Source organism: Mus caroli, unplaced genomic scaffold (genome assembly GCF_978045245.1).
Source record: "Mus caroli unplaced genomic scaffold, Mus_caroli_1 scaffold_11, whole genome shotgun sequence".
NCBI classification, from domain to species: domain Eukaryota; kingdom Metazoa; phylum Chordata; class Mammalia; order Rodentia; family Muridae; genus Mus; species Mus caroli.
In genome coordinates, this window is record NW_028227266.1 from 34,955,942 (window position 1) to 34,969,872 (window position 13,931).

At 38.0% G+C, this 13,931-nt stretch overlaps 1 protein-coding gene across 1 annotated transcript; it reads right to left on the bottom strand.

Moving 5' to 3' along the window:
- Positions 1-5,154: 5,154 nt before the first annotated feature.
- On the bottom strand, positions 5,155-6,084 carry LOC110302124 (olfactory receptor 8A1). The gene has a single exon (XM_021172908.2). The coding sequence runs from the start codon at positions 6,082-6,084 to the stop codon at positions 5,155-5,157; it is 930 nt and encodes a 309-aa protein (XP_021028567.1).
- Between the last annotated feature and the right edge of the window lie 7,847 nt (positions 6,085-13,931).

Sequence of the window (13,931 nt, forward strand, 5' to 3'; positions counted from 1 at the left end):
TGATGCTTTCTGCAGTGGTAAGTCTTCCCATCTCAATTCATGTCATCTAGATCACTCCTCAGAGCCATTCCCAGAGGTCTGTTTCCAGGTGACTATAGATTCTGTCAAGTTGAGCATTATTACAGCATCACAAATTTTGAAAATTTTAAATCATACATTTATTTTTAGCCCACAGTTAAACAAGAAATCAAAACCAGAAATGTAAATGGAAAAGCAAGCACATGTGGAAATTAAAACACATAGCTGTAAAATGTGTGTCAAAAAGTCTTAACATTCAAAAACAACTTGAACTAAGTGGATATTTTGAAAAGGTTAAGAAATTGTAAGATTCGTGGGAAATGTTTAGAAGGCTAGGTGATGATCCCTAGCGTTTAATCCCAGAATTCAGGAGACAGAGGCAGGCAGATCTTTGAGTTTGAGGCCAGCCTGGTCTACAGAGTGAGTTCCAGGGTAGCCAGGATAACAGAAGAGGAATCCTGTCTAAAATAAATAAATAAATAAATAAATAAACAAACAAATGTTTAGTAGCATCAAGTATACATACTAGAAAGCAGAAAGTTCTGAAAAATTTATTCAAGTTTCTATCTTTGGAAACAAAAAAAGAAGAACAGAATAAATTCAAAGTAAGTAAAGAATAAGAAGAATTATTTTGGTTAGTTCCACTTGTTTCTTGCCAAATGAAGAACTGAAGGAATCAAAGAGGATAACAAACTGAATTTCAGACACACCACAAGGTCCTGGTAGAATGTTGACAGGTTCAAAGGTTCACAGGATCAAAATATACTGACAGTGAAAGGTTGGTCATAGCTAGGGGCAGAAAGCATGAAATGCAAATCAGAAAACTACAGGAGCACAGGCAATCAGAAAACAAAAGCACGTAAAAAGGAAACAAATGAGAAAAGAAAAGGTCAAATGATTCCTACTTGTGGATGATATTATCCCTAAGAGATTCCAAAATTTTCATCAGAAAATGTTTGGAAATGACATACATTTTCAATAAAGTTATAGATACAAAACTGTAACTCATAAAAATCAGAAGTCTTTCTATGTATCAATAGCAAACACATTGAGAGATTATGGAAGCACTCCTATTCACAATAGCTTCCACATATTAAAATATCTAAGAATAAGCCTAACCAAGGAGGTGAAAGACCTCTACAATTAAAACTTTGCATTTTTGAAGAAATCTTGGGAAAGGCACTAGAAGATGGAAAGACCACTCATGCTCATGGATTGGTAGAACTCACATTGTGAAAATGGCCATCTGACCAAAAGCAGTCAAAGAGTTAATTAATTCCCACTAAAAATCTCCACAACATCTTCACAGAAATAATAAAACTATCCTAAAATCCATATGGAGCCATAAGAGACTAAGGATAGCCAAAGAAATCCTGAACAGGAAGAACAATGCTAGAGAGATAGAACACAGTTTCAACCAGTGTTATAGGGCTATAGTAATAAAAATTGCATGGTACTGGCAACAAAACAAAGCAAAATAAATGGCCAAACCAACAGGCATTTAAATCAGAGTAACAGAACAGAAAACTGAAACATGAGTTTAGCCATCTGATATTTGACAAAAATGTTAAACATATACATACACTGGTGTAAAGACAAACTCTTCAACAAATTGTGCTGGGAAAACTGGATGTCCACATGTAGAAGAATAAAAATAGTCCCACATCTATTCCAAATGGATCAAAAACTTCCATGGCCAACGTTAAATGCTAAAACCACTTGAAGAGTACACAGGCAGTCCCCTCTAAGATAGAGATGTAGTAAAAGACTTTCTGAGAAAGACTCCATTTGCTCAGTCATTAAGGTCATTAACTGACCACTCCCCATCCCCAATAGGCCCTGGATCTGAAGAGAAAGATCTCAGAGGAAGAAATAAAAATGGCTGACAAATATGTAAAAATGTGTTTAACTTCCTTTGCAACTATGAAAATGCAAATTAAAACTGCTTTTAGATTTTGCCTTACTCCAGTCAGATGGTTAGGATTAAGAAAAACAACTGAAACAAATGTCTAGGATTCAGAGAAAGGCAAAAAGCCTTATTGATTGTTGCTAGGGTTGCAAATAGGGAAGCCTCTATGGTAATCACTGTGGAGGATTCTCAGAAAGTTATAACTGGATGTACCACAGGATCTAGCTGTATTCCTCTTTGGCATATTGCCAAAGGACTGGGTGTTCTCCTCAACAGATACTTGCTTGGCTGTGTTCATTTCCACTTTACTCACAGTAGCTAGGGAATGGCAACAACCTCAAAGTCATAAGGCTTGCTAACTAGGAGGGGATTCATATCTGATACTATGTCAGAGATTCACAAATACATGTAGACACTATATTCAAGTCTCAGGGATCATCATAGAAGAGTGGTGGAAAGATTATAAGAGCTAGAGGAACAGGGTACCTGCTATGAGATAGCATCCTTGGATATGGCAACGAAGAAGCTGCACCTATAAAATTGTGACAACCTCAACAAGACCTGTGTAATGACATCAGCTGATAAAGGTAGATTAAGGAAACTTCATAAGGCCTAACCCTTAGATGAAAACCTACAAAAAAAAAAATTCACTGCTGAAAGTTTCCCTTAACATATCCGTAAAAGGCATCAGCTTGTTGACAGCAGAGATGCTGGGGAAGGCTTGGGTGATGTGGAGCCATTACTCATCAGCTATGTGAATGTGGTGGGCAAGGCCAAAACTGTTAGACACAGTGTCCTCTAGTGAAGACCAGAAGCAAAAAATAAAACAGAAGGTATATGTGAGGAATTGAGACTAGTTAGAAGATTATTAAGGGAAAAAGGGAATTTCACAGATGTTCAAGAGGGTGGACATTTTAGGAGTGATGGACAGCCGTACTCTTGAGTGGCTAAGAGGAAGGACTGGAAATGACCTTGAATTAGTTTTCTCCTACATTGTTGTCACTTACCTTATAAGTGCTTAGTACAAAAGACCCTTTCACTGTTACGTAGTCATTTAAAGACTGTATTTTACAGGTTTCAGGTAGAGCAAACTCTTCTTCCAAAAATTTTTGCCTTTTTTAGCCTTTGTGCACACAAACACTATCAGTATTTAGTACACAGATGAACACATCATTGAACTGGCTTCATACCTTCAGTCATGAGAAAAGAAGGGGAGAAGAAGAAAAGGGCTAATAATACATTTCATAAGTTAGATATACTATTTTTGAAAACCACAAGATGTGTGACTACAGTTCAACAAAAATCCATAATGCAAGCTTATAAATTTAGGAATGGCCTTGTATACTTAGAAGTTATTCACAAACGATTCCTGTAAATATTTAGTGAAGAGCCTATACTCTCTATACCAAATACTAAAGAAGGACACGTTATTTTCCTAAATCAGTTTGAGATCATGAAAATATATCATGAAAATACTAACATTAGTTTAAAAGGTTTATTTATTTTTATTTATTTATTTATTTATTTATTTATTTATTTATTTAAGACAGGGTTTTGTTGTATAACCTGGGCTGTTCTGGAACTCTCTCTGTAGACCAAGCTGGCTTTGAACTCAGAAATTTGCCTGCCTCTGCCTCCCAAATGCTAGGATTAAAGGCGTGCGCCACCACTGCCCGGCAGCTTAAAAAGTTTTTAAGAGCAGTGATGTATGCTAGATTATGTACGCCTACTGTTGGAGATTTTTGTGTGCGTGTGTTAGAAACAACAGTTTTAGCACAAAGGCAGAGGAAAGATTTTTGGTGTTGAGTCTGCCACAGCTCCTCTCTATTATAGGCAGTTTCATAAAGATCTTCAAAATAAACTTCTCTTTAAAAACTACATTTGTGAGAAAATTCATCCAATTGGTAAAGCAATTTGCACAATACCATCAAATTGATCAATTCCAAAGAATGAAAAAAATACATTTGTGCTTGTAATATATTGAAGTAAAGTCAAGACTAAAGAGAAAAGACTTCTGGTCTTTCCATGGAAGGTATTCACAATGAGGATGCTGTTGTTGATGGTGAGAGTTTGTGGTTCTAAGTATAGTGGAGTCAACTCTATGAAAAGGTAAACTTTAAGAGGGAAAATTCATGACTAACCAGGAAATAAAAACTAAATGTCCTAGCTCTGGTGACAAAGACTTTTCTTCCATGTGAAGCTTCCATGCTTCACAAGTCTTCTCTCCAGAGCTTTATTTGAGCGAGCAGCTTGAACTGAGAAGCACTATGTTTCTGTGGAAATAACCTGCTCTACAGATTTGGATCTGATTGTTCTGTCTTGTCTGGAACACTGAATTATCTTTCCCTGGTTTTGCCCACTTTGCAGATTACAATATTTAAAACCAATATAAGTAAATTGTGAAACTGATTACATCACGTCAATTCAGTGCCTCACCCTCTTGAGGCATGTATTTTAACTCAGAATCACACTTTTGCCTTGTTGTTGTTGTTGTTGTTGCATCGAGAGGTCTCCATCTGAGATAGTTTCCTGCCTTTAATTCTAATTAGAGCATATCAACAGTGGTAGCAATTTCTTCTTTTGTTGGGGAAAGGTCAGAAGAAAATGAGTAGAAAGCTATTTAAGTGAGACTGTCCTACTAACCCTTTAATACACATTCTATTTAGTGTCAACAAGCTGGAAACTGCATTTCTCAGAATCACTTGCAACTAGTACCCTAGAAGTAATTAAGATTCCACTAATTAAATGAATTGGTGTGAGATTTGCTAGTAGGTTACCCATGCTCCCATGCATGGCCAGACACTAATGTGAATATAAACAGTATTAATTGGATGCAGTTGGTTATTAAAAAAAAAAAAGAGGACATGAAAATGGGAGGTAGATATATAGGGGGTGATAATGAAAGAGCAGAAGAGGGTGGGGGTGGATACGATCACATACATTATATAATAGATGAAATATCAATAGTAAAAATTATAAAATTGCTTACCACTGGCCTCATATTGAGGACAGAGACCCAATAATATAAAAATTATCTTAAAATGGAGTAATTATAAATAAAACCAATGGTAGAGAAGATGAGAATGAGGAAAAGGAGGCTGGCCTTGAGCCCAACAATGGAGAGCAGTGATTCCTGTTTCCTGTTCACAGTTGGGCGAGCTCGCAGAGGTTATCATACAGGTGTGCATAACCACTTACTCTTACATGAAGAAAGATCAACATTTACATCAAAAGAGTTTTCTCCTCAATGTTTTGTCCAGTGCGGTCTTCACCTCCTTGTTTCTCAGGCTGTAGATCAGGGGGTTGAGCATGGGGATCACTGTGGTGTAGAACACAGAAGCTACATTCTCCTGGGCCAGGGAACTAGCTGTAGAAGGCTTTAAGTACATGAATGCTGTGGATCCATAGAACAAGCCCACAGCTGCAAAGTGGGAGCTGCAGGTGCTGAAGGCTTTGGACCTGCCCTCATTGGAGCTGATGCGAAGGATGCTGGACAGGATGAATGCATAGGAAATGAGTACGGTTAAGCTTGTGACTATAATGTCGAATCCAGCTAAAAAGAAGACAGCCATCTCTACATCATAGGTACTAGAGCAAGAAAGCTTCATGAGAGGGAGGATGTCACAGAAGTAGTGGCTGATAAGGTCCTCACAATAGTTTAGTTTCAACATGAGGCCAGTCTCAATTGCTGAGCCTATGAGTCCTACAGCATAGACAAAAGCCACCAGCAGAGAGCAGAGGGCAGGAGACATGATGATGTTATAAAGCAAGGGGTGGCAGATGGCCACATAGCGGTCATAGGCCATCACAGTGAGCATGTAACACTCAGCAATGACGAAAACCAGGAAGAAGTATAGCTGAGACATGCATCCCACATAGGAGATGAGGTTTCTTTGGGACACAAAGTTGATGAGCATTTTAGGGGTAATGACAGAGGAGTAGCAGAGATCCACGAGTGACAGGTTACTGAGGAAGAAGTACATGGGGGTGTGAAGCTGTGAGTTGAGTCCAATCAAGGTGATCATGCCCAGGTTTCCCACCATGGTGACTATGTAGATCCCCAGAAAGAGGAGGAAGAGGGGTAACTGGAGCTCTGGCCTGTTAGTTAGCCCTCCGAGGATGAACTCTGTCACTGTAGATTGATTCTCTGCAGCCATTGTGTCTGAGTGGGAAGCCTGTGTGGTGCGAGAAAAGGACTTTGTGAATGGCTGTTCTTGCTCTGCTTGGAGCAGCTGGTTTTCTGCATTTGACACTTGCTGACCTATTCTGGCTGTGGCACTCATATCTTCTCTATACTGTTGCTTCTTGCTGACAGAAGGACCAGCCCTTAGGGTTTCAGAGGTCTTAAAGCTTAGTAAAGGGCCAAGTTCTGTATTTCTTACTGCTGTCCTGTCATATTTGATGAGTAATTGCATATTGTGGGATCAGCTAGCGCTTTGTAGCTAATTTTAGCAATTATTTTTACAACCTAAACCATCACACCATTTATCACTATGTCAAATTATACATATTATATATACATGTGTAGTATATTTCCTAAGAAGCATGTGTTGTTATTAGTAGATGTGATACATATTAAATTAAATTCTCTCATCTGAGATATTCTTTTCCATTTCTTTCTATTTTTCTTTTTCTTTTTTTGAAAGTTAAGTCTTTCTATGTAGCATTCGTTTTCCTTGAACTTACCCCTTCTTATTCTTCCTGTTCGCTGTGACTACAGGCATGTGCTGCCGCTATACAACATGGGATACATATCTTAAGGCACAGCAGGAATCTCACTATGGTAATTGTTTTTGATACAATTATTAATTATTGACACATCTTCAGCCCATTCTTTCAAAAGTCACTTACAGTACCAGTTTTGTGAAAAGAGATTTTGTGTGTAGTGAGTGTGCTGTGCTGTGTTGTGTGGGTGTATACAACTTGTGGAAATTGGCCTTCTCCTTGTTTCTTAAAGCTTCTAGGGATAAAACTCAAGTTTTAAGGTTTGATGGAAAATGGTTTTATCTACTGAATCAAGTGACTTTCTTTTTCTTAAGTATAAGAGAATCTTTAACATCTTTGGAATATGTTTTGAATATTAGAACATATGTGTTATATGTAGGGTTTGCATATTGAATTAGTGACAGTACATTTCTTAACTAAAGTTACATATTGACATATTAGAGATCGGTATGATCTTGAATATTATTTTTATTTTACTACAAAATGATTTTTTTTTTTCGAGACAGGGTTTCTCTGTATAGCCCTGGCTGTCTTGGAACTCACTTTGTAGACCAGGCTGGCCTTGAACTCAGAAATTCGCCTGCCTGTGCCTCACACCTTGGATTAAAGGTGTGCACCACCAAGCCTGGCTACAAAATGATTTTTATGTAGATGATGAATACTTAAAAATATTATCTACCCCTCTTTATGGAATCTCTACTTCTAAATATGATAAGAAACATATTCAGTAACCATTAGCAGAGATTAAAATACTTTGTAAATCAGGTCAGGGTACATGTTATATACCCAGTGCAATGTAGATGAGAATACATTCTTGTAGAATGAGCTCAGACAGCTAGACTCAACTTTTTTTTTTTTTGCTTATATAATCTTCTCCTGCAGCTTTTTATTCTTGTCTTTTTCCCCACTACTGATTTTTGAGACAAGATCTCACTCCAAAGCCCAGGTTAACCTTCAGCTTGTAACGATTCTCCTGCCTTAGCTGACCAAATGCTGAAGATACAGGTAGGTAGCAGTGTTAGCTTTCAGGTACAGCTTAAATTTTCTAATGATATAAAAGACCAACTAGGACCACACATATCTTCTGAGTTCCTATGGGTATTAACTATTATTATCAAGCTTTCAGAAGCTCAGGATTTTTTCTGAAGAGAGTACATCACATAGAACAGAGCATTAAAACTTAACTGTCAACATATGGTCATAAATTGTCTAAACTATAAAGAAGAGCTCACAAGAGAGGACATTTTCTCATATAGTTTTTAGGCAAAATACCTGTGCTGAAAGGAAATGAAACAGCGTCTCAAATGAAACTTCAGGCAACGTCTGTGGCTTCAACATTCAGTAAATTCTAGAAGTATGCAGATGTGTATCCATCACAAAATTTACTTAAAGAGCCCAGTCTAGTCCTGAAAAGGAGATTGTCTTTTGGAAAGGTGATATAATATGACTAAGAATTGGGGGTTCTGTTTATATATATATATATATGTGTGTGTGTGTGTGTGTGTGGATCCTCTCCTGGGATGTAGTCACTCTAGAGACCATTGTTGTCTCTAAAGTAACAATTAGTTCATGTTTTATCTTGTTCTGTGAATTATTTTTATTTCCCAAGTGTGTTAATTCTTCTTTTATCTGTAAAAGTCATCTTTCAGTTTCAGAAACTTAGAATATAATGGGGCAATGAACAATTTAGCATCAACAGACCCTTTACCACCACCATTACCCCCCTACCACTACCATCACCACCACCAACAACCATCACCACTACCACCAACCATCACCACTACCCACCCACCCTTATCATCATTACCATTATGACCATGGCTATCACCTTTACTACTGATGTATTATCATTATTGTCATTTTCATCTCAATAGGCACCACAGTAACTACCAGCAACATCATTCTCAGTGCCATGATGGTTATTACATATTGTTAGCTAGTCACCATGATGCATCATGAGCTAGCCTTGACATGCTTGTTTTAAAGAGTTTTGTTGAAACAAAGTTTTGCCAAGTGAGGCAACTCAGAGATAGAAAGACAAATGACACACATTATCTCTCAAATGCAGGTCCTGGCTTCTTTGTTTTGCAAGTTTAACTTGAAGCACAAAGTGGAAGCCTGTTGCTAAAATTCCTTCCCAGGGAGAGAGTAATGTCTTTGAAAACAACTGTACTCATCATGGCCAGAATATTGACATTAGCCTTAATTTTATTCAGAGCTCTCCAATTTTAATCACACTCATTTTGGTGCTTATTTTTGTGTTATCTATCCAACAGAATAGTTCTTGTATTTACTATTACAGTTATAATAAAAATATATGTCTTTATAATTTTAAAACAATGATTTGGTTTCCTTATACCCCCCTCCTTTATAAATTCACTAGTGTGAATGTATTTAATGTGCTTCAGCCCAATACAATTACTATGCTTTTGTTATCAGAATTTTATTTTTATGTTTTACATTTTATTTTCGTTTATTTTAAATTGTACATGTGTCTGGGTTGGTATGCTCACATGAACACAAATACCTTTGGAGGGGACGGCAATAAATTCCCCCTTGGACCTTGAGTTATAGGTTGAGTTATGTGCTGAGAACCACACTCAGGTGCTCAGCAACAGCAGTGTGCACACTTAACCAGTAAGCTATTGCCCCAGGCATTGACAGTTTGTGGATTTCTCAATTTGTCTCTGAACTTAATATACTAGTCTCTAATATCTTCCTTACCATCTGGTATGACAAGATGTTGAGGCTTTATCATATTCTTTTCATTTCTCAGAGCTGAGTCATTCATTTCACCAAGAATCTTGGTTCTTTCAGTAGGGAAATGACACCCCAGGAATGTGAATCTGGTGCCAGAGAAGCTCATTGCTTCTGGAGGATCGTTGTTTCCAGGTCTTTTCTGACAGGAAATCAGCACTACAAATTACTACCAATGTATCATCATTATTGTTATTTTCATTCCTATAGGTACCTGCTGACTACCTGCAACATCATTTTCAGTGACATTACACATGAGTGTTATGACACATTGTCAGCTAATTTTGTTTCTCTGTGTCTGTTTTCTACATTTTCCCTCTTATAGCCTGTCTTAGTCAGGGTTTCTATTCCTGCACAAACATCATGACCAAGAAGCAAGTTGGGGAGGAAAGGGTTTATTTGGCTTATACTTCCATGCTGTTGTTCATCACCAAAGAAGTCAGGACTGGAACTCAAGCAGGTCAGGAAGCAGGAGCTGATGCAGAGGCCATGGAGGGATTTTCTTTATTGGCTTGCCTCCCCTGGCTTGTTCAGCCTGCTCTCTTATAGAACCCAAGACTACCAGCCCAGAGATGGCACCACCCACAAAGGGCCTTTCCCCCTTGATCACTAATTGAGAAAATGCCTTACAGTTGGATCTCATGGAGGCATTTTCCTTAACCAGCTGTGTCAAGTTGGCTATCTAGCCACTAGATAGCCTTCTTAAAAAAGAAGTCTGGCAAGTTTAATAGAATATTTTTATTGTTCTTTCTGGGACAGTTTTCTTTTTTTAAAAAAATTTTTATTAGATATTTTCTTTATTTATATTTCAAATGCTATACTGAAAGTTCTCTATACCCTCTCCCTCCCCCCGCCCTGCTCCCCTCCCCACTCACTCCCACTTCTTGGCCCTGGCATTCTCCTGTACTGAGGCATATAAAGTTTGCAAGATCAAGGGGCCTCTCTTCCCAATGATGGCTGACTAGGCCATCTTTTTATACATATGCAGCTAGAGACACAAGCTCTGGGGGTACTGGTTAGTTCATATTGTTGTTCCACCTATAGGGTTGCAGACCCTTTCAGCTCCTTGGGTACTTTCTCTAGCTCCTTCATTGGGGGCCCTGTGTTCCATTTAATAGATGACTGTGAGCATCCACTTCTGTATTTGTCAGGGACTGGCATAGCCTCACACAAGACAGCTATATCAGGGTCCTTTCAGCAAAATCTTGCTGGCATGTTCAATAGTGTCTGCATTTTGGTGGCTGATTATGGGATGGACCCCCGGGTGGGGTAGTCTCTGGATGGTCCGTCCTTTCCTCTTAGCTCCAAACTTTGTCTCTATAACTCCTTCCATGGGTATTTTGTTCCCTATTCTAAGGATGAATGAAGTATCCACATGTTGGTCTTCCTTTTTCTTGATTTTCTTGTGTTTTGCAAATTGTATGTTGGGTATTCTAAGTTTCTGGGCTAATATCCACTTATCAATTAGTGCATATCAAGTAAATTCTTTTCTGATTGGGTTACCTCACTCAGGATGATATCCTCCAGATACATCCATTTGCCCAAGAATTTCATTGTTTTTAATAGCTGAGTAGTACTCCATTGTGTAAATGTACCACATTTTCTGTATCCATTTCTCTGTTGAGGGACATCTGGGTTCTTTCCAGCTTCTGGCTATTATAAATAAGGCTCCTATGAACATAGTGGAGCATGTGTCCTTATTACCAGTTGGAACATATTCTGGGTATATGCCCAGGAGAGGTATTGTTGGATCTTCTGATAGTACTATGTCCAATTTTCTGTGGAACTGCCAGACTGACTTCCAGAGTGGTTGTACAAGCTTGCAATCCCACCAGCAGTGCAGGAGTGTTCCTCTTTCTCCACATCCTCGCCAGCATCTGCTCTCACCTGAATTTATGATCTTAGCCTTTTGACTGGTGTGAGGTGGAATCTCAGGGTTGTTTTGATTTGCATTTCCTTGATGATTAAGGATGTTGAACATTTTTTCAGGTGCTTCTCAGCCCTTCGGTATTCCTCAGTTGAGAATTCTTTGTTTAGCTCTGTACTCCATTTTTTAATGGGATTATTTGAATTTCTGGAGTCCAGCTTATTGGGCTCTTTGTATATATTGGATATTAGTTCCCTATCAGATTTAGGATTGGTAACTAAAATCCTTTCCCAATCTGTTGGTGGCCTTTTTGTCTTATTGACAGTATCTTTTGCCTTACAGAAGCTTTGCAATTTTATGACTGGGATAGTTTTCTTAAGTGTTTCTTCTCAAAGTGTAACCTTGTGTCCCTTAAATAGACTAAAGACAAAGCCAGAGGCACCCAAACCATCGGTGTCATATTAAGGAAAGAAAACAAAGTACTTCCCTTTGGATTAATTTGACCCACAGTGAGTCCAGGTCTGAGCTCCCCACTGCTTGCTGTGTGCGGTCTGTCTATAATATAGTTTTGGGCTTGACTGTTGGGAATCTCTCTAATACATTCCTATTGCCAATCTCTGTGTCTGGTCTATCCCTACATGATGTCTAACTGATCCTAACATAGGTCTTTCTGTCTTTGTAGAACAATACAGAAAATACTACATGGGGAAGGAATGAAGGGTACTTTACAGAAATCTGAAACAAAATTTTACAAGAGATTAAGTTATTTACTGCAACTGACCCAAAAGCTCTTAGTACTGCAAACATATCCTTATCAGGTAATAGCCATATCTGAAATTACTTACACTCAGAATAGGGAACGAATCTCTTAGAAATCTATAACTAAAAAATCCAGGAGGAAATAAAACATAACAAAAAATACAGGAGGGGAATGTTTGCTAGCTACGGGGAAGGTCCAACCTTTGAGCTAGCCAAGGCATATCAAAACTACTTTACTGAAGTGGGTTTGGCCTAATGCTGCTTGTGTTGTAATGTTAATGCTGGTCCCCAAAACTGCTTACTGAGTGCCTGCACTTAAGATACTGAGTAACCTGGCCCCCAGTTGGCTCCTGTTGGTAAATAAAGATGCCAGAAGCCAATGGTTGGGTAAGACATACAGAGGCAGGACTTTTAGAATTCCTGGGCTTGGGAGAGAGAAGGGAGGAAGAAGAGAATCACCATGAAAGGGGTATAGGACAGATCAACCATGTAAGAAATTTGGATAAGTGGTCCTAGTGACCACTTCCTCTATTGAGTCTGCGGTACAGAGGTGAAATATAGATTTTAAGGATGATAACTCAGGAATACAGGAGGGGAGTGTTCGCTAGCCACGGGAAAGTCCAACCTTTGAGCTAGCCAAGGCATATCAAAATTAGTCAGCACAGGCATGTGTGCGTGTGTGTGTGTGTGTGTATGTGTGTCTTTCATCTGTGAACCAGATAGCTCTTGGATGGATAACGCTTTGGGAGCCAGAGCAGGTTAACTAAATCACCTCTACACTCTACCAAAACCAAGCCATATTTAATAATTGATATTCTATAGAAGAAAATATCAAATGAAGAGAGTTTACAATTTCATTAGACTCTAATAATTACAGGAAATAAAATCAGAACCAAGTCCACAGAGTGTGTTCTTGCCATGATTTTACATTGACTCACGATTTTAGCTAGTTACCAGAATAAAGTTCTGGAAGAAAAGACTTTATTAAGTCAGGGAGTACTTTATCCAGAAAAGGTTTTTGTAAACTAGGTTTAGTACCTTCAATTCTTGTTTTTGTTTAACAACTACTCTTTCTTTATTTCTCTTTCTTTGTTTCTTTGTTCTTTCTTTATTTCTTCTTAGTTTTTTTATTTCAACTCATTGCACACTCTTGATGTATACATACATCAAGAATTTATTATTTTGGGAAAATAGAATCTATAATACAGAAATGGCAGGTTTTGGTTTATGAAATAGCACACATCTCTGGAATGTAACAATTTAAGAGAAGAATTTGATTGTCAAAATCTTTGTGGAACTACTTATAGTCAAGACTGATGGTGAGACAGCTGTGTCTACAAATTTCTTTCCATTATTTTTTTGTTAAACATTTCTGTTAAATTTCTTCAAGAAATACATTTTACCTTCTAAATCTTCTACAAGATATCATGTGATCTGGCATTGTTGTTGAAAAAAAATCTCAAGAATTCTCTGTAGGAGTTATGTTGTGGATGTGTCTGTTGAGGTTGGGCTTCCCGAAGTTGTGATCCATTGATCTCTGTATTGTGTCCAGTTATGATTTTCTGTAGTGGCTTCCATTTGTTGTAAAAAGAAGCTTCTTGGATGAGAGGTAAGTGTTATACTTATCTGTGGGTATAAGGATGAGCTTTGGAATGTATTAGTAATACATTAGGAATTATGTATTAGGAATTATGCTCATCTAGTAAAGTGGTGGTAATAGGTTCATTGTAAGACCCATGACCTCATTAGTCCCAAGTAATAATAATTAAAGTATGCCTCTAATTTGAGAGGAAGTAAGGGAATGACATAGGAAGGGTTAGAGAAAAGGAGAATGGGAGAGGTTGGATGGAGAAAAGGGAAGGGGGAAGCAATATTATATTTTAATTAAAATATACT

What these genes read in the sequence shown, in the direction of transcription:
- LOC110302124 (XM_021172908.2), bottom strand. Translation starts at nt 6,084, where the DNA reads ATGGCTGCAGAGAATCAATCTACAGTGACAGAGTTCATCCTCGGAGGG.